The sequence below is a fragment of the Heloderma suspectum genome, chromosome 1 (assembly GCF_057233095.1).
Source record: "Heloderma suspectum isolate Gila_16-S chromosome 1, 16-S_ref, whole genome shotgun sequence".
Lineage (NCBI taxonomy): Eukaryota > Metazoa > Chordata > Lepidosauria > Squamata > Helodermatidae > Heloderma > Heloderma suspectum.
In genome coordinates this window covers 199,988,513-200,016,063 of record NC_139458.1, presented here as the reverse complement: position 1 = coordinate 200,016,063, position 27,551 = coordinate 199,988,513, and the positions used below count along the sequence as shown (strand labels likewise).

Below are 27,551 nucleotides of genomic sequence, written 5' to 3'. Positions count from 1 at the left end.
TGCATAAAGAGCCGACTCGCCGGCGAGCGAGGGCAGAGCCGAGAGGGTCAGCGCTGGCAGGCGGAGCGGCCGGAGGAGGGTGGCGGTGGGCGCCTCGCTGGGCCCCCTCGCAAGCACCTGCGCATAAGGCCATCGCTTTCCAACTTCAGCTACAGTGCTAGCTAAGTTTGGAAAGACCAAAACAGAAGTGAGCCGTTGCGTCCGCCTGCTCTTCTTCTCCACTCCTCTCCTGGCCACCGAGGCTGCTGCTGCTGTTGTTGTTTTTGTGTGCGTGCTTCTCTCTCTCTCTCTCTCTCTCTCTGTCTGACTGGAGGGGCTTGATAGCAACAGGCGCTGAGTGCAAAGACCCCGAGGGTGAACTAAAGGTGCAAGCTGACAGCCATGACTCGCTCAGCGGCAGAGCAACAAAACGGCCAAGGATGCTGCGGTGAGTGGTGGGCTGGGAGAAGGAAGCGGACGCGGGGCAGGCGGGAGGGGATATGCGCCACGGCGTCTAAGGAAGACGGGGCGGGTGAGGCTCTGCTTCGAGGGCGGCTTGCTTGTCAGACGAAGCCGCCTCGTTGACGCGCCGCGCGGGGCGGGAAGGGGGCGCGCGGACGAGGCTGGGGGCGGCCTGTGGCAGGCAGCGAGGAATCCGGGCCGAGCGCGTGCGGCGCGCTGCATTACGCGCGTGCGGGGAGTTGTGTGCTCACGGCGGGAGTCTGATGGAGGGAACCGTTGTCCTGTGTGTGCGTGTGTGCGCGCGCTGCGCAAGCGCCCAGTGACCCCACGACGGAAGGGGATACAAACCAGGGTTTAGTCCCAGGCAATACATGATGGTGAGCAATGATAGTGAAGAAGAGAGTGCTCTTACTCTTGTGCAGAGCGTGCCTTGCTTTCACTATGACCCTTAACCAACTGCTGTCAGCTTCTCCGTGCATCCGGGAGATGGGCTTCAAGGGGTATATCGGACAGAACCCGGCAGGTTTTCTCTAAGAAATTGTGTGGAGTTAATATATGCATTCTGGAGTGGTGAGACAGACAGCCACCTGTTGTGTATGGTCTAAATGCCTCCTTCCATAGGAAGAGACAAATGGTGCATTTCAAAGCGCCCACAGGTGTGCTGTGTGAGACAGGAAATGGGTGTGTGGAATGACATATGAAACCTTGCATGTTGTCTCCTACGCTATGCGGGAAGAGAGGCATCTGCATGTACAGAACTGCAGGTAGATTGTGCTATTTGCGTGCTGTATGGCTTCTTGCATTTTTCTTGTTTTACCATAGTTGGAAGGGGTGTATATGTATGCCAGACAATTGCCTGTGTGGTGATAGTTGCTGAGAGCTAGACTTTTATGTGGGTAGGACTATGGTTGGCATCTAGTTTAACTTTCTGCATAGGATGAAACTCGGGCCTCGGCCATCCTGATATCACTCCCATCCCAGCTGCATGTGATATGGGCAGCAGTACTTCTATGCACATGAAAATACCTTTGGCAGAGAATACGTGAGCATGGAAGTGGGACGGAGGGTGCAGCCCTATGCATGTTCAGATACGAAGAAGTTCTCAAACTCCCAGCATCCTTCAGCCAGCCATGCTGTCTGGGGAATGCTAGGAGTTGCAGGACTTCTTTCTGTCTAAATATGTGTAGGACTGTGCCCAAAGGCAGTGCACAGCGAGCTTTGTGGCGCACAATATGTGTCAAAACGTAACTAGACTGAAACTCTTTCAGACTTCCCCAACCTGTGGCTTTCTAGATGTGCTGGACTACAACTCCATCGTCCCCAGCCAGCATGGCCCTTGGCTGTGCTGGCTGGGGTGTGTGTGTGTGAGGATTAATCCCGTACATCTGAAGGGCACCAAGTTGGTGAAGGCTGTTCTGTATATTATGACAGCTAATAAAACTCAGTGCTAAAGGAGGTAGGTGCTGCTTAGAATAAAAACTTAAATCAATGGGTTGTTGTCAAGTGACTTCACTACCAATAGTAAAATAAATACCTACTTATTCTACTCAAATTGATTACTTTAAAGAATATTTCATAATAGTGGTAATAAAAGCTTGGCTAGTGTGCAGATGCCAAACAAATTGGCCAATAACTCATGAAACACACTACTATTATCTGTAGTAATTCTCTGTTGTTTCCATCTTAGGATCCTGTGACCCATCTTCAAAATATCTCCTGTATCTTGGACATTCCCTGTCCACGTGGGTAAGTACCTTTGTTATATTTTAATCTACCTTTGGCTGACCTGTATTATGATAACTTGTGTACAATTACATTCTTATTATATATTTCATCAAGAGAGGTTTAATAGAGCAGCGAGGTGAAAAATCATGCCACAAAAGACATCATAATTATTGTAAAATATGCAACAATATATATGTGAAATCATGCTCTTGCACACTGATCTGAAATTCTTTAGCAAGTCCCATCGATTTCAGTGGTACCACAATTGGGATCAGAGCCTGGCAGTGCAATCCTATGCATGTCTACTCAGAACTAAGTCCCATTGAGTTCAGTGGGACGTACTCCTGGCTAAGTGTCTATAAGATTGCAGCACGAGTTGTTTAGGGTGTGATCCTATGCATGTTTAGACAGAAAAAAGTCTGGGGAATTCTGGGAGTTGTAGGACTTCTTTCTGTCTAAACGTGCATAGGATTGCGCCATTAATTAATGGTGTAGTACCATTGTTTAATGGTATTTAAAGAATTCTTTAAATAAAAGAATTTCTTAAATACTGGTATTCCAATCTCCATTTTGTAATATCATAAGGTACAATCCTAAGGTTATTTAGTTTGATTGCACTGGAAAGTCTAAGCATGTGTAGAATAAAAGTGCTTGAAGTCCTGATAAATAAAGTGAGTAATGAGTCCAAAATAAGACATATTTTATACTTGTTTTGGGGGGGGGCATTAACTGAAGAGTTAGGCTAGCTCTCTTTCAATATCCTTTTCATGTTCTGTGTCTAAGAAGTTCAAGGTTCTGCATTATGAATTATGTAGAAACTACTTCTGGAAACTAATTGCTCAAGCAGTTTTCAGTCAGTGGTTTGAGGAAGCATTTTCCTTAGCAAGTGGGAGGTGGATAGGGTAGTTAGCATGTCTAAGCAATAATAAAAAACTTGCTTTTGGGAACCTTTGTCCTTATTCAGATAAAAGCCTTACCTTTTTGTCTTTGCTGTTTTAAAAGTCAAATTGATCGTTATATGTTCTGGTCTTTACCAAAGTAACTGTTATCAAAGTGAATATCTGTGTGAAATTTTAGAAGAGTATCTGTTTTAGGGTGGATTCAGATACTCATTTGCCTTATCTCCACCTGTAATGTTCTGTATTTATGAAGCTCCACCAAAACTATAAACACATTTAAGGCACAATGCTATGCATATTTAGACAGAAAAATGTCAACTCCTAGCATTGAAGGATTTTTTTCTGTATAAACATTCATAAGATTGCACCCTTAATTAATTACGTTACACTACATTTTATCCTGCCTTTCCTCCAGGGAGCTCAGGGAATATACATAGTCTGTCCTTTTATTTTCACAACAACCCTGTGCGGTAGGTTAGCTTAAGAGATAGTGATTGATCCAAGGTCATATCATGAGCTTTGTGGGCTGAATCTAATTGTGGTGTTCTGCTAATGGAAGCAGTTCCATCAGTATTACTGGGAGGGTGTGTGTGATTCCCCTGCAACCCCCATACTTGCTCAAAATCTGCTCCAGAGGGCTGGGAAACTCTTCTGGGTAGATTTTTGGGTGATGCAGGGAGCTTTTGTAGGGAGGAGAGAGTCCCATCACACTAGCAGATTTCTTCTAGCATGATGTCGGATTTATGCTTGTGTGCTTGCATGTGATTATATCCTTTAATACTAAAATGCACCAGCAATAACATCTTGTGGGACTGTATACGATGCCAATGTATGTCTAGACACTATGCAAGATACTTAACTTGATTTGATTGCTCCAGTTATCTTACTGAAGCAGGGAGTCCTATTTTAAGGATTTTTTTTTCTGGAGTATTTCAACCACATTTCTATATTGGTTTTTCCACTGCAGTAGCAAATGAATGTAAATGATGGTGCATCTATCAGAACATAAGAAGGGTTCTGCTGGATCAGGCCAAAGTCCTGTCTAGTCTAGCCTCCTCTTCCCACAGCATCCAACCAGATGCCCACAAGCAGGGCAATAGCCCTCTTCTAGTGTTCCCTAGCAGCTGATATACAGAGGCATACTACCTCTGAAGCATATAGCACAATGTCCATCTGCAGAGTGTCACCAAACGTGGCTTTAAACTGGCATAGCCAAGCTGCTTAGCATGATATTGCATAGAGGTGGAAAGGCACAAATGTTTAGGATTGGAGTTTCAGTGAAGCATCTTTTTTTGTTTTACTCATTTGAAAAGCTTATATCCCGACTTTCTTTCCACTGAAGGGCTCTCAAGGCAGCTCTCAAACTCATATAAAATACTTGGGGCACGATGCAGCTAGAGTTAAGTACTGTAACGCCCATGGGCATCAGTATGGCAATTAAAACATGAGCTTACATATGTCACATTGAAATCAAAGGGTTTGGCTGCAATTCTAGGCTGTCATGTTATGGGCGAGGCACACGTGCAGCTGAAAATGTTTTGAATGGGTTCACTGTAGCTGTTCACCTGATGGAACTGACAGCCTGCTTCTCCATTTAAATCTGATTTGTTTTTTTACACCAGGTGATCCGTTACAGTAAAAACTTTTTAAAACACCCTCTGGCTGTGCACACGCTTTTGCTCTGCCTGCGTGTATCTCTCTCTGGAATTGTGGCTCAATTTCAGATCGATCATGGTGCTTGCTCCTTAAAATACATTCACCTTTAAAAGGTCTCTATCATATAGCCATAAAAATACATCTCTGGACTCTGAACTGACTATAAGTTGGAGGAAAAATAAACAAAATGTGGAATGCGTTTCACAAGGCAGAGGAAGCAAGGCAGGGGTTTAGCATACTTAAGACAGTCACTTCAGTTGTTATTAAGAAATGGAACTGTTTCTTTTTGTGGAAAAATGACTAAAAGTCATAGGAGGATGGTGACCATTCAGGCAGTGTGATTGTGTGGAGTGGGTCTGCTTTCCTATCAAAGTAGCTCATCACACTCCATTGCAAACTGCCTTTGAACTTCCGTGACTTCCCTGCTGTTGCAACTTGCACTGGGGTGCAGAGGGAACATCAAACTGTGTTCATGGAGGTGGCGTGCTTGTTTGGACCACAGTGTCTGGGCCTCATCCAGAGAAAGTTTAGGCACATTTAATACTCAGAGAAACACTTTGTGTTTATTCACTTCAAGTTTTGCTAACTTGCAGCCAAATGCCTTGATCTAACAAAGGTAACCTATACTTAGAAACAGACTTCTGCATGCCAGTTGTCCATTGGGATCAGGTCCTGTGCATACACAGGTGGGAAAAACACTTACATCCAGCACCTGGAAGGGAGAGAGGGAGAGGTGGCCTTACACCAGCTCAGATCCAGAAATCCTTATGTGGAGTAGCAGCCTTCGTGCATGTTGCTGCATGTGAGAATTCTCCTCCCCAGTAACAAATACATTGGGAGCCTAGGAAGTGGCCTTACACCAGCTTGAGGCAGTTTGTGCATCTAGCGTAATGCTATTTACTTTGATTGGCAGTGGGCTTAGGCAGATCTCCTGCTATCAGAACCTCCTGATGTGATGTCAGGGATTGAACTGGGAACCTTCTGCATGCGAAGAAAGTGCTGTACTATTGTGCCTCTGTGTTATCTGATCACATTTTGGGGGAGTGGATGGAGAGGGGAAGGTTGTATCACAAGTATTCCCACGTCCCCTCCTTTCTCTAACACAGGACTGGGGAACCTGTGGCCTTCCAGATGTTGATGAACTACTACTCCTATCATCCTTCGCCATTGGCCAGGCTGGCTGGGGCTGAGAGGAACTGGTGTCCAACAACATCTGGAAGGTCTCAGGTTCCTCGGCCCTGCTCCAACAGGTGATCGTTTTCTTGGTGGGGACAGTGGTAGTTCAATACGCTTGGCAGTGGGTGGGGATACTTGCACTCAGCAGGAGGTATATGTACGGCCTGCTCCAGCTTGTGAGGATTGCTGATCAGGCCCAATGTCTCTTATTGGGCCGTCTCTTGATCTGATGAAGAAGAGGTCTAGCATAATTATTTCAGGCAAATAAGGATTTTAAGTCCCATTGATTTCACTGGGGCTTGCTTCTGAAGTAAAACATAGAACTGTGAAATGGTTATGGAGTTTGTATCAAGGCAAAATATGCTATCATTCCCTGGTTTAATTTGCTAATAGTGGCTTGTGCCATCCACAACAGCTTTATGTGTCTGACTCATGGCTTTTCTCTTTTTAATTGGAAAATAAACAGGCAAAGAAGGATGTTCTATTCTTGGTGTTTTGTTCATGTATTATTATGTTATGAATTAACAAAATAAAGTTTAAACTTTTTTGGGGAGGGGGGAAAGAAACATATTCTTAAAATAGCTAACTGAAGGATCAAGGACAAGGTTATACTTTAGCTTGAATTAATGGGTGCTTAAACACTGCAGACAAATATATCTATTTTTGACTTTGGTTATTAATTGGAAGGCAAGGAATTCTTTCTATGTTGGAAAATTTGTCACAAACTATTAGTGACCATTTAATCTTAAATTAAACTTGTGGTTAAGTTACTACCTTCATGGAAAAAACAAAACTTCCCTGGTTGACATACATTTTCAGAGCCAAAGTAATGTGTGTACTGAACAATGCTGCTTCTTCACCAGACTTCTAGTAAGTTCATTAAGCCAGGGCCATTTCATACTTTATGAAAAGGTAAACCCAGAAGGATCACTGAGGGTACAATCCTGTGGGTTGCACCTTTGTTAGATGGAAGCCTCCGTAAGTGTCCACTCAAGGGTAGCTGATGCCAGTTGTAGCTCCCTGATGAGAGTACCTGTATCATACACTTATTTTTTGCATTCACAACTTATATGTTCCAATTTACACATAAAGCACCTTTAGGTGTGCACCTAAAAATGTAATGTGTGAAGTTATCTTTATATGCTTTAACTAAGTCTTATGTACGTTCTCCAAGGATTTTTATAGCCTTTCTTAGGTTTAATTGTTATCGCGTTGTTTTTCTGTGTAACCTTGGCTGTTTGGGGGCATTTAACAATTGGAATGTTCTGTATTATCAGTAGCTACTCCTTTTCTGCTGCTTATTAAAAAGAAGAAATGTTGGCTAGACATGCAGGTGTGAACACATGCAGGACTCTTTGAGTAAAGGTAGATGAAATATGAACATTGCAAAATAAAAGAACATTGGAGACACCCATTAGCTAGGCTCATATTTATTTATTTATTTATTTAATTTCATTTCTATACCGCCCAATAGCCGAAGCTCTCTCATATGGCAAATTGTATTTAAATGATTCATTAAATGATTTGGCCAGCGACTTGGATAATGGGGTTGCAGTCAATAACCACTTACGGTGGAATAGTCTCTGTCTGTAATATAACTTGTCTAGAGTAAATTATGGATTACTCCAGGAGTGACCTGTCTGAAATATGTTTGTGATGCACAGCCAAAATGTGTTGAGCTACTGCTGCCTGACAGATGAGCAAACACCTGTGTTTATATACATGTTCAATGGCAAGCTTATTAATACTATCCTGATAGTAGCAAGCTGTAGTTCTGTATACTTACTTTGAGCATCAGTAAAATAATTCTAGTCACATTTGATCTCTCAGCACTTTCCCTAATTGGAGTTCCTGTGCTATCAGAGTTGCTAGGAGAATATCAACACTTCCAATGTTTAAGTCCAGATTGGGACCCTGGCAATTAGGGCGGGGGGATTTAAGCTTCCCCTCTGCCTGTTTTTGTCCCAGAATTCAGCCCGGCCATTAGTGGGGGGTGGGGGCATTTAAAAACATCCCCACTGATTAGTTTGGCCCTCAGTCAGCTTGATAAACGCAAGACTCCGTGCTCTTGTCGGTGATCATCATAGCTATATTCTTATGTCTGTGAGTCAGGTCCTTAAAGCTTCAGGGATGGAACAAAGAGTTTTCCTCAAAATGACACTGGATGAGAAACGTTTATCAATCTGAATCTATATTGGTAATGATTGAAGAACATTTGGAAGTCAGTCCTTTCTTTAGCCTTGTTAGTTCTGACTGGAAATAACAGTGAGTGTTTGACAGTGACACTAACTCATCCACAAAGACTATGTGATGGCAGGACATAACATTAAGTTGCTACACGTGAAGTGCAGTCTTATGCATGTGTACTCCAAAAAAAGCTCCACTGGCTTTAGTAGAACTTGCTCTGTAATAAGCATGCTTACAGTTGCAGTCATGCAGTACAATCTTAAATGTGTTTACTCTGGAACAAGTCCTACTGCATTCAAAAGGGCTGCCTGCCTAGTAAGAATGTATAGGATTGCAGCCTTAGGATGCGATCCAGAGCTATTCATGTTAATGTGGATTTGCTTATGAGTATCAGTGGGATATAGACTGACCCTGTAGGTTGTTTGTGATATGAACTCTCAGCCTTTTTGACCCATGTGCTGTAGTGGCAGAATGCACCAACTGGATAGGATAAGGTTTGGGGATCAGAGTTGGCGTATACCACTGCAGAGGGCCCCGTGGTCCTGCTCCTCCTCCCCCTGTAGTTGACAGTTCACCTCCCCTCTGCAAGGCTGTGAAGAGTAACAACTAGAGATGTGAAGGCCTGGAAGAACTTGAAAAACAATCCCCCCCCGACTATTTTAGTTTTTTTTTAAAAAAAAAAATTGAACAGCTTTGGATTATAAAACATTTTCTTTTAGAATTAGGGCAAGGTGTTTATATATTGTTACCCAGCCTGTACTCTCCTCAAATGATTTCTAAAAACTATGGAAAAAAATTTTATGGAAAGACTGGAGATGTAAAATATCTGGAAATAATGAAGCCATGGGGAAAAATATTTTTAATCCTCTCTATAAGATTCTTAGCATACTTATTTCTTCCATTTCTTATTAAAATTATTGATCTTTTACTGATAGACACTTTGGGATGCTCAGTTTCCCAACGTGCTTAGTTTCCCAACATATGAGCAGAGTCACCATATAATAATACGGAAGGAAATGTACATTCTTGACAGTTTGGGTTTTGTTCTACAGAGTCCTGTGTTTCTGGACTTCTCTTCCTCTGCCTCACGTTCTTCCTGCTTCTTCTGGCTTCTAGGATGATTCAGTTGTTTCAGGGACTATTTGCTGAAGTTCCCTCTGGTCAGACATAAATTAGGAACCTGAAATACTTTACGTATAACTTGGTTTGCTTGTAAAGTTATCATGTTCGGTATATTAAATTTTAAACGTATCGTTTATTCAGACATTAATTACAAATTTACTAACCGAGTTCACTTTTTAAAGTTTTCAACTATAATAATTGTATGAGCAAACCAAGTTATACATAGTAGAACTTTAGGAACATAAAGGCTGCTTTACGTTCCTAAATGAACCTTCCTCAACCTGGTGCCCTACAGATGTTTTGGACTACAATGGCCAGCATTTCTGACCATTGGTCATCCTGCCTGAGATGTACAGGAGCTGAAGTCCAAAATATCTGGAGGGCACCAGATTGGGGAAGGCTGTCCTAAAGCAACAGTGACTTTGGAACTATAGAGAATGGTAAAAAAGATAAGTATTTCTTATTTTTCAATTTTTCCCAAAATTTCTTTTTCTCCCCCGAAAAAACAGAATTTTTTTATTTTCCCATGGCTTCAAAATTTCTGAAAATTTTACATCTCGAGTGACAACCTCAAGGAAAAGAAAGCAGCAGCCTCCACTTGCCTTGCTCTTTCCTTCTGGCTAGTGGTGTGGATTGGGCCCAGAGGAAAAGGACAAGAAAATGGGCAGGGGTGACTGTCAGCAGAGGCCCACTCAAGGTTGTGGAGACACTTATATTATTTTATATATAAAAATATAGCATATTTTTTGCTATATGAACATCCTAAATTGCTGTATTTAGCATATTGTTTATTATATTTCTATACTGCTATGATATATAATTAATTCTGTGATATATAATTAATGTTCAACTAAATATATTTTATTTTAGGGAGATCGTATGTGGCATTTTGCAGTGTCTGTCTTCCTGGTTGAACTGTATGGAAACAGTTTACTCTTGACTGCTGTTTATGGGTTGGTTGTGGCAGGGTCAGTTCTTCTTCTGGGAGCCATTATTGGAGACTGGGTAGACAAGAACCCAAGGCTGAAAGGTTAGTAATGTTGTAATGATTTTACTGCAGGACATCTGCATGTATTAAGGGGAATCTCAATCATAGTAAACAAAAAGGAAGGTGCTGAAACAACTGGTGTCACTGCCAGGTGTCTAACTAGATGATGATGATGCTTTAATTGCAACCTTTCAGTTTTTCAAGAAACATGGGTTGTACTATTAACACTCATTTGGTGCCAAATCTGAAAATGATGTGCTTTTTCCCAGCATTCCTGTCCATTAGCCATGCTGTGTGGGGCTGATGGGAATTGGAGTCCAACAACATCCCCACCCCTGCCTTAAGGATTAATTTAGAATGCAATCCTGCACACACATGTCTGGAAGTAAATTCCATTGAACTCAATGGGGATTACTTCTGAGTAGATATTTAGAGGATTTGACGGCTCGTGTCTCATTCAGAGTTGATACAAAAACAATTGCAACAGGCTGCCCAATCCTATCTAAGTTTACCCAAAAGTAAGTACTACTCAACTCAGTGGGACAAAGGTGTGCATTGGACTACAGCATTAGAATAGTAATTTGAACTGTTTATACAATGCGCACAACAAGGATGCTACATCACATCTCAGTAAGTTTTCAAAATGCATTTCCCTTGCCAGTTGGACCAAGCACTTTACAAGTAATGTAACTATATGATCTGCTTAAAGCTAATTTTAAATAATTATGCTATTACGAGTAAACTTCAGCTACTAAAGCTGGGTGTTTCCTCCTTGGCTGTTGCATTAGCATTTTTTTTTTAATGGCTTTGTTCTGAAGACAGAACCAATGGGTGGACACCCTTTCTTTGGTGTTGTTTGAACACAAGCCCAAAGGGGTCACTTAGGAAGAATTAATATATTTTAGCTGATGGAGAACACCAGACAGATTCAACTTACCTTTAGCATTTTGTCCAAATCTTTACCAAATTTCTTTTACGAATACTCTGGGCATTCAGATATTATGTTCTGGAGAGAAAAGTTAGTTTCCTGCACATCTCTCCCACCCCCACCCCAAATGCTGGGAGCAAATAATAGATGAATTGGGCTGTACCATATTTCTGAATTTGTCCCTAGAATGGATGAGGGTTTAACACTAGATGGCCAGGGAGATATTATGGTTACAAAAATGCAGCACAATCCAGTTTGTTTCTAAATTTATTTTCACAGTGGGGAAGATGAGAGAGGGGAACATGACATTGTATTCAACTATGTAATGGTTGAGCTGGCCACATGAAACTTAGGCTGCAATCCTATACACATTTACCTGGGAGTAAACCCCTTCAAACTCAGTGGGACTTACTTCTGAGGATTGCGTTTTAGTTCCAAGAAATCAGTGGAACTTGTTAACAATTAATGTGTGTTAGAAATTGATTATAAATTCCATTACTTTAGATGGAACCCATTTTGTAATAAATGTGCTTAGGCTATGACATTCATAAATTAATGTGAAAATGAGTCCCACCAAAATAAGTGCAACTTAACTTCCAAATAATGGTCTCAGTTCCCATGCATTCAAGTTCTGACCCCCTTTGCTTTTGCTGCAGTAACTCCTAGTTACTCCTAGTGCTAGACTGACATCTGTTTTTGCTGGATATCACCAGTGGAAACTTTGCCATTGGCTCAATTCAGAGCAGGATTGCACCCTTGTAGTCTTGAAATAGCAGTAGGAGCTCTTCAAGTGGAAATTTCAAGACTACTGAATGCATGTGTATGGTGTTCTGTGCTCATGATAGTAGACCCTCTGGACTGGTGCCAATATGTTCTGTAATTAATATAGTTATATAAATGTTGTCCGATATCAAAGGCTACTTCCAAGACTGAGGGCTCCTAGCACTACCAATCAAAAGGCATTGGGCAGCTATTCCGTCTTTTCCCTCTTAACAGATTTTTTTGGGAAAGAAAAAAGACGGAAGAAGTGATGGGGGGGAAAACGGGAGGGTTACAAGTGAAAAACTTCATCATCTGGACCCCACCATTAAATTCCCTAAATGAGGCAGAGCGATTGCATGATAAAAAGCCTTGTCTGGAAGCACCCCGATTTTACTTCCATATATATGTTTTTGGGATAGGGATGTGATGTGAAATAAAACTGTATTAAACCAATACAGAGGGACCTAAAACAGTTGCAAGCCTGGAGATTGGACACATGAAACTGGTTTTGCTTTATAAATTCCGTATTTAAAGATAAAGTTGAATAAGAGGTTGGAGCATCTTTAGAATGTCTGTGTATTTCCTGCGGTCAATGTTGACATGATCTAAATTGTAATCGCACCCCCTTTATCCTAAACAGTGGCTCAGACATCCTTAATTGTGCAGAATGCATCTGTCGTTGTGTGTGGCATCCTCCTGATGATTGTCTTCCTGTATAAAACTCAGCTTGTGACCTTATATCAAGGGTGGCTTCTTGTAAGTGCACAAACCTTGAAACTTTCAAAATCATTTGTAAAGGCTTAAGTTTTTTTAAATCTCTCTCTCTCTCTCTCTCTCTCTCTCTCTCTCTTTCTCTCTCTCTCAATTTGTATATCACCATAATCTTTTCAGTCAGTTTTAAGCTTTCCTGGGTCATAACAGACACTGGATTTAATCTAATAATCTATTGTCAGTATTTACACAACACACTTCCTTTTGCTATGCCAATAAAGCTGGACCCATTTGCCTTGCAGCTCTATATTAGATCAGTTTGAATAACAGTAGTAAAGATCCTTGGGCTATAATCCTATGCACACTCGGGAGTAATTTCCACTAAAAACAAGATTTTCTTCCAAGTAGACATACATAGGATTTCACTGTTAGTCTTTAGTGTCAGCAGTCTTTGTGGTTGCTCATAGCATCTTTTGGGGGGATGAAGGGGGTTGCATTATCCAGGGGTGTGTCAGGAAATACTCCTAATAGTTGAGAAAGTGAAATGTAAGCAAGAGATAGGACAGGAGGTCTCAGAGTTCTCTGTTCACAGGACGAAGTGAGATGTAACTAGGGACTTACCTTGAATGGCATCTCCCTGGCTCAGTTCAGATGAACTTATGAACTCTCCACCCATATCACACACAGCTTCCCTCCGTTTCCTGTTTAATGCTAACCATAGCTTGCCATGACATTTGAATTGGCAAGCTATGATGAGCACTTGCCCTCCAAACCAGAATCGGAGACCCACTTCAAACCACATTCATGATCCTCCATGCCACCTTTCCCCAACCTGGTTCCTTCCAGATATTCCGTATTACCATTCACATCATCTCTGGCTATTGGCTGTGCTGGCGGGAATTTTAGTTCAGAACATCAGGAGGGCACCAGGTCGGGAAGGCTGCTATAAACCATGGTTTGTTGGATCATCTCAACTGAGCAAATGCTGCTATGCATGCCAAGCAGAACATGTGCTGTTTCATTTCCTTTTACCTTAATGACTTTTGCCAGTGCTAGTTTCATGTCTGCATAGAGGGCAGGGAAGACATAGAACACCTTTTGAGATACCCAAGATGCATCAGTCAGAGGGCAGTGGTTCTTAGCTCAGCAAGAGTTGAACTTCCCCGCCAAGAGCCAATGCTCAGTATTGGTCTAGGTAGAGCACCTCCACCAAGTTCAGTCTAAAAATAATTATATTGGGCTGGATCCATATTTCTGCCTGCAGAAGGAGGTGAACAGAAGGTGAATTTTCCATCCCCGCCTCTCCCTGCCAGTCCCCAGAGGGCGTCCCCCCTCCCAATGCTCCCAGGGTTCAGGGCCCTTGCTGAGGAAGAAGGGGGAATTTGCAGAAAATCAGGCAGAAGCTCAGCATGGTCTCCTGACCCTTTGGGGGAGCATTTTTGGAGTGCTCTGGAGACTGATCGGAGAGGAGGGAGTGGGAAAGTCAGCTTCCGCCTTCCTCTGAGCATGGGTGGATATCTGGATCCAACCCAGTGTAAAATTGCAATTTTGTAGTTCGAGGTAGAATTATTGGTTGGTGGTTTACCCCCTCCTTTAGTCTTTGCTTTCCTTATGTGTAAAAATTTATTTTCATTTCCACAGACTTTGTGCTATATTCTAGTCATCACAATAGCGAACATCGCAAATTTAGCCAGCACTGCCACAGCAATTACCATACAGAGAGACTGGGTTGTTGTCGTTGCGGGTGAAAACAGAAACAAATTGGCAGGTGATGTATAATGGCTTTGGGTTATCCTAACCTACTTCTCAGTGTGTCCTTGGGTTGAAACAAACTGAAATCAGCACATTTTTCTGGGTTGCAGAAGTCATGAAAAATGACAAAAATGGGGGTTGGACTCGATGGCCTTGTAGGCCCCTTCCAACCCTACTATTCTATGAGTCAACATTGGGTTATAAAGGACAGCTTATATTCCTTTCTCACTTTTTTTGCCTCTGTTTAGAGAGCGCGAAGGAATAGTGAAATATAAAATGTGGATTACGAGGGGGTCATATAATCATTGTACTCTTCGGTCCTTGTTATGGTTCAGCAATCACATTGTCAAGGTTAAACAAATAGACCTTTTTAGCCATATGTGCTTAGAGCCAATACTTTGTCACTTTTTTGCTATGACAATATTATTTGCAGTGTAAAGAGTGGTTAAGGTTCATGCTACTTCACCAGTAAGATGAGTTCATGCCAATATCATCTGCAATGAGAGGAGCAGACTGTAGTGCCATACTGCCAGAATTTAACTCCTGCCAGTCTTAAGCTCCAATCCTAAGTATCTTTACTGAAGTAAGCTGTAGTGGGAACTGTCAAGAATGATATGCTTAGGACTGCAGCCTTAGACATTTTTTGCATCTGAAGATAAAAGTCTAAATGGCTAAAAAGATAAGAAGTCTAACCCAATGCTCTCAAACTTGCACTGGGTTGCAGCTTGTTTATGTCTAATATAATTCAGACTTCTTAAAGCTCTTCTACGTTTTTCATGAGAGCTTAATTCTCCATAATATTTTCATTCTCATCTCCAGATATCTTTTTTTTTAAGGAACGTATTTATTCAGGTGTAGAGTATCCAGATAAATATTCTCATAGCAGCTTCCAATGCACATTAAAACCATACAGTTTTAAAATCACAACAATAATAAACAAGACGCAGCAGCAGCCTGACCAGATAAAATAATCCAAATTATTATTTATGGAAAAACATAGTTAAAAAACAAAACTGTTCACCTGGTCCAGAAAAGGCAGCCAATTCAGTGCCAGGCAATCCTCTCTGTGGAGAGAGGTCCAAAGCCAGAATGACATAGTCAACAATCATTATGATAATAATAAAGTACCAGCTTGTGTGGAGAAGCGGTTTATAGAATCAAGAACACTGTGCTGTATTCATCTTCCAACTATTTGGTTTCCGAAGAATCAACTTTTTTTTTTTTTGAGGGGGCTTAAATTTTACTGTTTGTTTAGAGCTGAGCTACATGGTTAACAGGATTGTGCAATATCTGTTAAGAATTGCATCATTTCAGGCTGCTGGTGGAGGACTGAGTGTTTGCCTGCTCCCCCATAATAAAAATATTCCCTGTACGTACATGAATGGGAGAAGGCTTGGTTAGAACGCAATTTATGTACAGTCCAGCCACATGAATGTGCTGACCATGTGTTTCAGCTCATAGATACTTAAGTGGGTGAATTGCTTTTGTTACTTTCCCAGACTAAAGGAGCAATCCTATGGGGATAGACGTTTGCCTCCAAACATTGCGGTGACCGCCTATCCAGTGGAGCACGGAGGGGATCGTCTCTTCCACGCTCTGGCTGCTCTACATCTGCAGCTAGATGGCCAATTTTGGCTGTCTGGCCATGGAACTTTGGAGTGGGGAGGCCAGCCAACACATAGGAAGCGTATCGGCACTTCTATGCTACCTCCCCCTGCCCTCGGGAATGCCCCCTTTTGCCCCGCAGAGCCCCCGGGGACGATCCGCACCACCTACGAGGTGGCGGGTGAGGAGTCGGTTTTCTGGGAACCAACCTCTGAGTGTGGTCTCTGAGGTCAGTTCCTAAAAACCAAACAATCCTATGGCTGTCTAGCTACTGTCTAGCGGCCATAGGATTGTGCCCTAATAGTACCAATTCCTTTCTAATAAGGTCTAATGATTAGAGTAGACAAAGTAACATTTAAAATGTAAACCCTTTTATGTTTATAGTGGAATTGTAAGAATATATCCAGTCTAGGAAGTGTTGGCTCCTGGATTCAAATATTAGAATCATCCTCTCTGTGACAGCCTTTCAAGTAGGGCTGTGCACTGCTTTAGTCTGAGGCCCGAACCCCAAGTCAACGTGGGCTGCTTCGGGTCACCTTGTGCCCCTTCCGAGGTTAAGTGGAAGGAGCATGAAGTGACCTAGGTCGGGGGCTCACCAAAGTGCTCGGTGAGCTTTGGAGCTTCAGCCCCTGGCCCAGCCCCCCCCCCGCCTGGCGGCTCCAGGTCCTTACCTGAGCTACCTTCTCCTCGCTGCCGCCGCCCCGCCACCTTCTCAACCACTGCGCTGCCACTGCCTCCTCTGCCGCTGTGCCTCCACCGCCGCCTTCACCGCTATCTCCTGAGGCCTGGATGTGCGGCGACTCCTCCAGGGAGTCGCCATTTTTAAAATGGCAACCTCCTGGAACTTTGCAGGGGTGAAGGTGGCGGCGGAGGAGGTGGCGGCTGCTGTGGCAGCAGAGGAGGAGGTGGCCCAGGTAAGGAGCTGGGGGGTTGTGTGGGGAAGTCGGGGGTGGACCCAAAATGGGGTGAACCATCCGAACCCCATTTCGGGGCCGAGGTGGGTGCCCCCCCCATCTGCCCGAGCTGGATTGGGCCTGCCTTGGAAGCCGTGAAGCGGCTTCTGAGTTGGATCGGGTGGGTCCCTGCACAGCCCTACTTTCAAGTACTCAAAGAGTGCTATCATACCTGCCCTCAGTTTTCTCTTGTCAAGGCTAAAAATGCCCGGTTCTTTCAGTCTCTCCTCATAGGGCTTTGTTGCCAGTCCCCTGATCATCTTTGTTGCCCTCCTCTGAACCCTCTCCAGTTTGTCTGCATCCTTCTTCGGATTAGAGGTATGAGTTTACAGCAGGAAGCAAAGAGGAGTTTGCCCATCAGGAACTTTGAGAGAATATAGATCAATGAATGCAGTAGACTTTTAAGCACAACATGTTCAGAGGATTGATACGGTCATTAGAGTTTCATAAGGCTCCAAATAATTAGAACTAGAAGGATTTGTGGAATAGGGAGAAGAGCAAGACATAGAATCATAGAATAGTAGGGTTGGAAGGGGCCTGCAAGACCATCGAGTCCAACCCCCTGCTCAATGCAGGAATCCAAGTCAGAGCATCCCTGACAGGTGGCTGTCCAGCCTCGTCTTGAACGCCTCCAGTGTGGGAGAGCCCACCACCTCCCTAGGTAATTGGTTCCATTGCCGTATTGCTCTAACAGGACGTTTTTTCTGATGTTCAGCTGGAATTTGGCTTCCTGTAACTTGAGCCCATTATTCCGTGTCCTGCACTCTGGGATGATCAAGAAGAGATCCTGGCCTTCCTTTCTGTGACAACCTTTCAAGTACTTGAAGAGCGTTATCATATCTCCCCTCAGTCTTCTCTTCTCAAGGCTGAACATGCCCAGTTCTTTCAGTCTCTCTTCATAGGGCTTTGTTTCCAGTCCCCTGATCATCCTTGTTACCCTCCTCTGAACCCACTCCAGCTTGCCTGCATCCTTCTTAAAGTGTGGTGCCCAGAACTGGACACAGTACCCCAGAAGAGGCCTAACCAGTGCTGAGTAGAGGGGAACTAGTACTTCCCGGGATTTGGAAGCTATGCTTCTATGCAGCCCAAAAGAGCATTGGCCTTTTTTGCAGCCATATCACATTGTTGGCTCATATTGAGCTTGTGATCGACAACAATTCCAAGATCCTTCTCGCTTGTAGTGTTGTTGAGCCACGTATCCCCCATCTTGTAACTGTGCATTTGGTTTCTTTTTCCTAGGTGCAGAACTTGGCATTTATCCCTATGAAATGTCATTCTGTTTTCTGCCCAGAGCTCCAGCCTGTCAAGATCACTTTGAATTTTGTTTCTGTCTTCCAAAGTATTAGCTATCCTGCCCAATTTTGTGACATCTGCAGATTTGATCAGCACTCCCTGAACCACCTCCTCCAGGTCATTAATAAAAATGTTGAAGAGCACTGGGCCCAGGACTGAGCCCTGCAGTACCCGGCTCGTTACCTCTCTCCAGTTTGAGAAGATCCTATTGAGAAGCACTCTTTGAGTCCGATTCTGTAGCCAACTGTGGATCCACCTGATTGTTTCATCTAGCCCACTTTGAGCTAGTTTGCTAAGCAGGATATCATGTTTGTCGAAAGCTTTGCAGAAGTCGAGGTGTACTATGTCCACAGCATTCCCACAGTCCACAAGGGAGGTGACCTGATCAAAAAATGAGATCAGATTCATCTGGCAGGATTTGTTCTTGACAAATCCATGTTGGCCTTGAGTAATCACTGCATTGTTTTCAAGGTGCTTCCAGATGGATTGCTTTATCATCTGCTCTAGAATTTTCCCAGGGATTGATGTCAGACTGACTTGTCTGTAGTTCCCAGGTTCCTCCTTTTTACCCTTTTTGAAGATAGGGATAACATTAGCCCTCCTCCAGTCATGTATGATTCACTTTTGTATACATAGCATTTTAAGGCAATTATTACAGTACATCATAAAATATATTTAGGGAGTGTGAGCTAGTGAGTCTTCCCAGGTGACACTCCCATTAATTTCAGCAGATGGTTGCACATAGTGTAACCACAGAGCCAGTTCAAGGGAGTACAGTGCTATTTCATGAAAGGAATTAATTGTCTCTTAAGCTGCTTAAGAATCTGGATCACGTTTTATTGATTTTAATTGCTTGTATATGCTGAATCCATCTATATAAGCAGTGGAACTTAAAGTGCTTGCCTTTTGTGCAATAGTGTGTCAGTGTTAGTTCCCATGGAAGCTTTTTGACTTTTGTCCTTATGAAGGAAGGGCACATTTTACACACAGGAGCAGATAGAGCAGGTGGATACCTCATCATGTCTGGGGGTTAGCCTGCAAGCCTAAGCATATTCAGCAGAGGTCTGATCTGACCACAGTCAGGCATGCCTTAGTTACATCACGTTTGGACTACTGTAACACACTCTGCATGGAGCTCCCTTTGAAAATTGTTCAGACCCTTCAGTTGGTCTAGAATGGTGCAGCCTGAGCGTTGACTGGGGCTGGTTACAGGGAGCATGCAACTCCCTGTTGCAGCAGCTTCACTGGCTACGAGTCTGTTTCCAGGAAGAATTCAAAGTGCTGGTTATACAGTCATAAAAGTCTCCCATACAAGCCTGCTCGGTTCTTAAGGTCTTCTGGAGAGGCCGGTCTTTTGAGACTGCCACTTTCAGAGGCATGTTTAGTTAGTGGTGATGTGAAACAAGGCCTTCTCAGAAGGCGCTCCCAGGCTCTGGAACTCCCTGCTGTGGGAAGAGAAGACCTTTCTCTTGTCCTTCTGCTGGCAGGCAAAGACTGCTTTATTCAAGAAGGCCTTTGTTAATGCGTCTGTTGGGTTGGGTGCTGTTTTTTATTTTTTAATTCTGTAATTGTTATGTTTTTATTGTATTTTAATGTATTGTTTACTTTTTTAATTAATTTTAATTGTGCCTGTAAGCTGTCGTGAGTGCCATTTTTGGGTAGAAAGGCAAGGCATAACTCAATCAAGAAATATACTCATTTGGAGTAAATTCCATTGAAAACTTTTAGAAATCAATATGTACAAGTAAATGCTTTCATTTATGACATCTGTTTATTTATGAAATTTTTATAACATCCTTCAGTGAAGTCCTGTAGGTGGTTTACAAGAGTTATGATTCAATAAAATACAAACATAATCATAACATGAAAACTTGTATTAAAAACAGTATTAATACAACCAACATGAAGCCAGCACAGCACATAAAATTAGTCTAAAAACCAGCATACAGGAACAATAATTAGTGCCAAGATCTAAAAATGCACTAAAAACATGTACTGAAAAGCCTGGGAAAATAATAAAAATCTTCACTTGGCACTGAAAAGTCCACCACGTAGGTGCCAGAAAAAGTCTCTCTGGGGAGGGCATTCCATAACATGGACTCTCCCATTGAAAAGGCCCTTTTAAAAACGAGGTTGCCAGTTAACATAGGATCAAGTACTAATTTTGTGTTTTCAAATGTCCCTTTATAGATATGAATGCTACAATACGAAGAATTGATCAGCTGACCAATATCTTGGCCCCAATAGCTGTTGGACAAATAATGACCTTTGGATCACCAGTGATTGGCTGTGGATTCATTTCTGGCTGGAACTTGATTTCCATGGGTGTAGAATATATGCTGCTCTGGAGAGTTTACCAGAAAACCCCTGCCTTGGCTCACAAGGCCAGTTCAAAGGCTGAAGAGTCAGAACTGAAACAACTGAACGTACAGAAAGGTACCAAGATTTGTAAGAGTGGCTTTGACCTAATAAAAATGACCTGTAGAGTAATCTTAGTAAGTCTGTTGAGTTCAGTAGGACTTACTCCTAGATAAGTGTGTATAGTATTGCTTCTGTATTCATTCTTTTTCATACAATTCCTCCAAAATGTATTGCAGTATAGTAATATTTTTCAAGGTCTGTGAGTTGGTTTGGGCTTAACCATCACGTCCTCTTCCAGTTGCCAGTTAAAAAACTGAAGCTTTATAAATTTTGGGTACTTCAGAGGCTAACTATATATTTCATGTCCCAACAACATAAGAGTGTATCAAGCAATCCATGAGTGGAGTTATGGTCATGGAACAGGGCGCTCTTGGCTTCAGTAAACAGAAAAGGTACAGCTCCTTGCTCCCTCCCAAGATCTGCTCCAGAGAATTGGGGGACCTCCTGGAACAACCTGGGAGGTAGTGCAGGAGGCTGCCAGGGGAAGGGTGAATTGGCAAAAATACCCCCCCCCCCATTTGCAGAAGCCTCTGCTTGAGCAAAGCAACATCTGCAAACAGAAAGAGTCCTTCCACAAATGGAAGAACTGTTCATGGATGAACTGCATTGGATCCAAGCCATATATTAGAGCCCTGGTAATAAAGCTAACTAGGGTTCTCAAACATCTTGCAGTAACACCCCTCTAATTCAAAGCAAATCATTGTTTTGTAACCAATATGCTAATCACAAATATATTACTTATAAAGCTGCTGCATTTAAAATCAGTCAAATTTATTTTCACATATAAATATTTTAGAGTCAGGCATGCTCCATTCTCTGATTTAAGCCAGATGTTTAGGACTTGGGTGTAATTGAATTAGCCACTGAGTGAAAGAAAGTATATGACAAAGTATGCTCCGCTGAGTTCTAAGGTTTATTTTCTAACTGGACATCTATCTGTCATTAGTGGGTTTAGAAGCCACCCTGAAATAAAGTACACATTCCAGTGTAATTTTAACCTAAATTTGTGTAGTGTTTTTTGACTGGCAATACTTAGCTCCTCTCTCTATCCACAGATGGTGAATTGAAGCCCACTGAAGGAGCCCAATTAATTGGCGAGAAAGATGTAAAAGTTCTTGAGCCCAAACAGGAGGAAGATGTCAGCTGTGTTTCTCGGATGGCTGAGCCCTTCAGTACATTCCGTGATGGATGGGTTGCCTACTACAACCAACCAGTGTTTCTTGCAGGCATGGCCCTTGCATTCCTTTACATGACGGTCCTGGGTTTTGATTGCATTACTACTGGCTATGCATACACTCAGGGACTGAGCGGTTCCACACTAAGCGTCCTAATGGGGGCTTCTGCCATAACTGGAATCATGGGTACAGTAGCCTTCACCCAGCTGCGTCGCAAGTGTGGGCTGGTTCGCACAGGCATCATCTCTGGAATAGCACAGCTGGCCTCTCTGGTTTTGTGTGTGTTCTCAGTATTCATGCCTGGAAGTCCTTTGGATCTGACTGTTTCTCCATTTGCTGATATCAGTGCTAGGTTGTTTGAAAGTAATCCATTGCCTACTATGGCACCTGAAGGCAATCTTGAAATGCCCTTTACAACTGGAATGCCTCCCTTGGTCAATGGGTCTTCTTCTGATCCGGGGTTGGCTCCCGACTATGTGCCTCTCATCTCCGTTAGCCTTCTGTTTGCTGGAGTCATTGCTGCACGAGTTGGTAAGTTGGTGCTTCCTGTCTCTAAAACGTCCTGTTGCTTTCAATCAGGGGTATTGAACCTCTTTCAGCCTGAGGGCCAAATTCAGTTTCAGAAGCTCTTGGGGGCCACATTTGAGGGGTGGGGCCAAAAGACCAGCATATTTTAGCTTAAAGCTCATACTGCCAATAACTAAGTCCTAAAAGAGGAATTTCAACCTTTCAGAATGGGGAGGGGGAATTGTGCAAATGCAGGGGAAACCACCAATGACAGTCTGGGGGAAAGTGTGTGTGGCCTTTGGGAACACCAGAGGGCCGGATTTGGCCCGCAGGCGGGCCGGATTTGGCCCGCAGGCGGGCCGGATTTGGCCCGCAGGCCTAAGGTTCAACAACCATGCAACACCCTGACGTTCAACATCTCCAGTAGCTGTTGATACCTATGCTTAAATCAGATATTAATAGCAAGCCTCGAACAGCACAATCCTATTCATGTTTACTAGGAAGTAAGACCAAATTTTCATAGGATTGTAGCTTAAATTTGGTTCTTGTTCTCATCAACTTTTCCAAGATTAATGGAATGTACAAAAAAACTTTCAAGCTTCATCTGGATGTAGAATCACTTATGCAGAAATTGCTGGTTCATGTTCGTTGCATCTATCCATCTATCCATCCATCCATCTATCTATCTATCTATCTATCTATCTATCTATCTATCTATCTGGGGTTGGATCCAGCAAAAGTCTTTTATGGTTGAAAGGGCTCATTCCATCAGCAGGAGGCTTCTGATCTGGCATAGCTTTTCCACTGGCTGAACAGGGGAGGAGGTGATCTTTGTTAACACCCCCCCCCCCCCCAGCTTCCTATGTCTCTTGCAAATGTGTTCTGGAGGATTGGGAGAGCTCTGGAACAGCAGGGGAGGTGGTGTTGGAGGCTGTAAAGGGAGGGGAGTTCTGAGCACAGCTCTGCGTGGGGATGGTCCTGCTGGTGGAATAAAAACTCTGGATCCAGCCCATGGTCTTTGCGCAATATATGAAGCAAAAAATAACTTCCTAGCAAGCTGCCATCCCCTCTGAAAGATCCATTGACAATGAAGCAAAATTGTATATTATTAAAATGTAGAACCCTTGTTAAGAGAATGGACATATCACAAACCATTTTAGATGTTGATAGTTCACATTCCTTCATAATTATCCTGAGCTTGAAGACTTAAGGCTGCAATCCTAAACACACTTGACACAATGGATCTTACTTCCAAGTAAACATGAATAGCATTGAGCTGTCAAATAATAGGTAATCTACATATTTTTCAAGAGGTGAATGAGTTAGGGATCTTTACTTAGATGTGGAAGGAAAACTTCCAATTAAAGGCTAACATTTAAGATTAGTTCTTTCTTTGGTTAATTTCATTAAGACATGGAGATTGTCCCAAATGGATATTTGCAAAATGGGAGGGTGAGTCTCTCTGTCAACAGCAGAGAAAAAAGGTAGTTCTACCTTTTAGAGACCCATTTTCTTTTAGTGTTGCACCTTTTTAAAAGTGTGAGATCTCTGATGTCTTTCCCCAACAGGAATTAAACTGTTTTTCCTTTGATTTGTTTTTACAGGCCTGTGGTCTTTTGACCTGACAGTCACGCAGTTAATCCAGGAAAATGTGATAGAGTCAGAAAGAGGTATTATAAATGGTGTCCAAAACTCTATGAACTACCTTCTAGATCTGCTGCATTTTATCATGGTCATCCTAGCTCCTAACCCTGAAGCTTTTGGACTGCTGGTGCTCATTTCTGTTTCTTTTGTTGCAATGGGTCACATCATGTACTTCCGGTATGCCCATAAAACCATGGGGAGGAGGGCCTTTCTTTGCTGTACTCCTGAGCTAAAATCAGTTCCTGACAGCTCAGCACCTTGTGATGGATCAAATGCCTAGAGAGTTTTGGTTATTGCTGCCAACTCCTATTTTTCCAGTCCATGTAGTATGACGTGCTTTATTATGGGTCAGAAGCAGATGGTGCCCCTTAAGAGGTAAGGCTCAAAGCTCTGCCCACTCATGCAAGTCCTCAACCTGTCTTGCCTTCCTGCTCCCTCTGCCCTTGGGCAGGTGACCAGGTGTGGGTTTTCTCCAGTTAGAAGTGACATAGCTTATTTATTTAAGGGGAGATCTCCTGAAGAGTTAAAAATTAACTACAAATGACAGCTGAGCTCTGATTCTTTTTCAGACATAGAATTTCATGTTGATTGGGGAGGGTGATTAAAATAACTAAACAAAGTATTGCTTTATGTGTAATATGACTAGTGGTTTGGCTTTTTATGTAACATAGATGTACTATGTTTTGCCTTTTAAAAGAAATTGATTGTTTGGAAACATGACCACAACGTTACACAAATGAACAAAAAAGGTTATGCGCTTCATCAGTCAGCAGAACTCTATTATATGCCTGGGTTGAGGGGAAACTAACTCTCCTTTCTGTTATGTTTCTCCTGGTTTAACTTTAGAGAAACACCTTGGTTGCTTTAGTATATTCTTTGAATAAGAAATAGTGCACAATATTGTAGAATATATATGTAGCACTTCCTAGGAACTGATAATAGCCTGGTATACACACAGACTATAAATATAATATAGCCTTGTAAAGCATAGTGCTGTAAACATGTTAAGACCATATTTACTAAGCTTTGGATTCATAGTGTTAAAGGCCAGATATGTGAATTGGGGGAACTAGGCTGTGTGTGTGTGTGTGTGTGTGTGTGTGTGTCTGTCTCTGAGAGACAGAGATACATTAGCCTTTTTTCAAAATGGTTCAAAATATTAACAAATATTTAAGATGACAGTCTCAACCACTTACTTTAGGGTAGCCCCACTGATGTCAAGAAGACTCCTCTGAAATAAAATATTTAGGAATTGTAGCCAAGGAATAATCCACCAGGAACTTCTCTATACAACACCTCTCCCCTTGAAATGAATGAGAATTCATTTCATTAGGCTTACATAGGAGTCATTCTGAGTGGATTGTGGTTCTGTTTGAGTGGGTGGGTGAGCGAAAGTGAGTCTGTGTCTCTGTAGGTTTTTTAAAGTGATGGCAATACTTTGGGGAAATCAGACATGCTGAACATAACAAATTCATAATCTAAGCTGGTGTTCACAATACCAATTTCAAGTTGGGGCAGGACTCTGGTGAAAACTGACTGTGCCTACTATCTGTCAGTGGCACACATGTGATGCAGTAGTACCACATGAACATCTCCACATTCAGCATGGAGTTTTGCTTTCTGCAGCACATTTCAGCCCTGTGGATAGCACTCAGAAAGATATTTGCCTACAGAAGCCTGCTTCAGCTCACAGATTTCCTGGGTTGCGGCATATCTGGACAGCTTTAAATGTTCTATAAAGCTGATATCCTTATGCACTCTATTTTGTTTTGTATTTTGAGTATCTTTTACATCTTAACTTGCTAAAAAATTGTATTTTTAAAATCTGATTTTTAAAAAAGTGTTATTGTATGATCCTGTAAAAGCAACATTTGATCAGTAGCGACTGACAATATATGTCAGTTAAAATGTGTTAAAATGCTTTTTTAGTCCTTTTTACTCTGTACAGGAATGGGTGCAGTGCTTTTACAGTAACAGTTTTGTGCACTTTTGTGGAAATTTCAGTAACGTCGCGACAAGCACTTTGCTTTCTGGTAGAGTTGAATCCTCTTTACTGTACTCCGGAGTTTTCTTAAGATATAACGGTGTGATTTTAAATCTCTGATGCATATTTGTAAAATATTTGCGTAAATATAAACTATTTTTCAAAATTTTGATCTTGATTTTTGTGGTAGTGGGGGGCAGTGGTGGCAGCAGTGTGCTTCTCATACATGTGGCCAACATCTCACACCGATGTAAGCAAATATCCCAGTCCTGAATTTAACAGGCAACATAGTAGAGCTACTTCTAGCCTTTTCCTCAGAACTATGAATTATTCCTGGCATGATTAATTATGGAAGGGTCATAGAATGATGTAACAGGATTAAATGAGATGTCTCAAAACCAAGGATTTTCCTTATACTGAATTTTCTTGTTGGCTATTCAGAGCTATTCTTCACTGGGTTTTTTTTTATCGTACTAAAAAAAATTCCACATGATGCATAGCTGTTGTTAATTTCATGACCAAAATATATTTAGGCTACAGTCCTAGACAGATTACCTGGGAGTAAGTCCCATTGAATGGGGGTTATTTACTGCTGAGTAGCTGTGCATAGGATTGCACTGTTAGAAATGCACTAAAGAGTCCTCTCTTTCCCCCTCCTCCCTCCTCCGCCCCCCCATCTAAATATTAGGGGAGGGACCATAGCTCAGTTGTAGAACACATGCTTTCTTTGTTTGCAGAAGGTAACCGGTTCAACCACTGGCATCTCCAGTAAAAAGGATCAAGTAGCAGGTGGGAAAAAACCTGCCTGACACTGTGGATAGCAGACAGTAGATTGACAAATGGTCTGACCCATTATAGGGCAGCTCCATATGTTCATATGAACACTCTTCTGGATTTCTTCATTTATGTGAAAATCAGTGCTGACTAGGGACGGGAGCCTCTTATCTATCAACCCAGGATGTACACCCTATCAAATGTATGACCAGTTCTGTAGATTTGGGCAGTGGCTGCAGAGCGGGGTGGAGAGCCCCTCGATGACCCAATATGTATGTATCTGTTAAATGGGAATAGAGAAAGAGACTAGATCCTTGTGTGCAGTCTGATGCTCTGTGAAGGTATCCTTATATTGAGCAATTTGTGTACTGCTCTGGAATATGTACTGAATGCATAATGCTTCATGTATACAAGGTTAAATCCAACATCATGCTAGCGGAAGTCAGCAAGTGCAATGGGACAGTCTTTCTCCTCCCTGCTGCAGTCCTCTGTGCCACCTGAAAATCTGCTCCTGAGGGTTTCCCAGCCCGCTTGAACAGTTTCCAAGGGTATGGGGCAATCAATCCCCCTCCCAGTTCCGCTGCTTCCGTCAGTGGAGTAGCACCATTGGCTATAACGCTAAGACGGATTCTAGTTTGTTTACCACATATTTCCAGTGATCACTGTAATGTGTGGAGGAAAACAGGTGTCTAAAAATACTTGTTCGGGGAGCTGTGCATGGCCAAGGTGTCTGTATTTTTCAGGCACATCTCCCTCTCCACCTGCTTCAGTGTTCTTCCTGGCCACCTTCAAAGGAATGACAACTAATCTTAAAAGATACAAAAGGTAGCACTGGGGCAGCAGACAAC

The 27,551-nt window shown here is 42.5% G+C and overlaps 1 protein-coding gene across 1 annotated transcript; it reads left to right on the top strand.

The window, feature by feature from the left end:
* The first annotated feature begins 34 nt into the window (after positions 1–34).
* On the top strand, positions 35–27,140 carry SLC40A1 (solute carrier family 40 member 1). Its single transcript, XM_084815775.1, has 8 exons — positions 35–427; positions 2,129–2,187; positions 10,077–10,236; positions 12,525–12,640; positions 14,237–14,363; positions 20,389–20,634; positions 21,675–22,325; positions 23,906–27,140. The coding sequence occupies exons 1-8, from the start codon at positions 382–384 to the stop codon at positions 24,223–24,225; spliced, it is 1,725 nt and encodes a 574-aa protein (XP_084671901.1). The 5' UTR covers positions 35–381; the 3' UTR covers positions 24,226–27,140.
* The last annotated feature ends 411 nt before the right edge of the window (positions 27,141–27,551 follow it).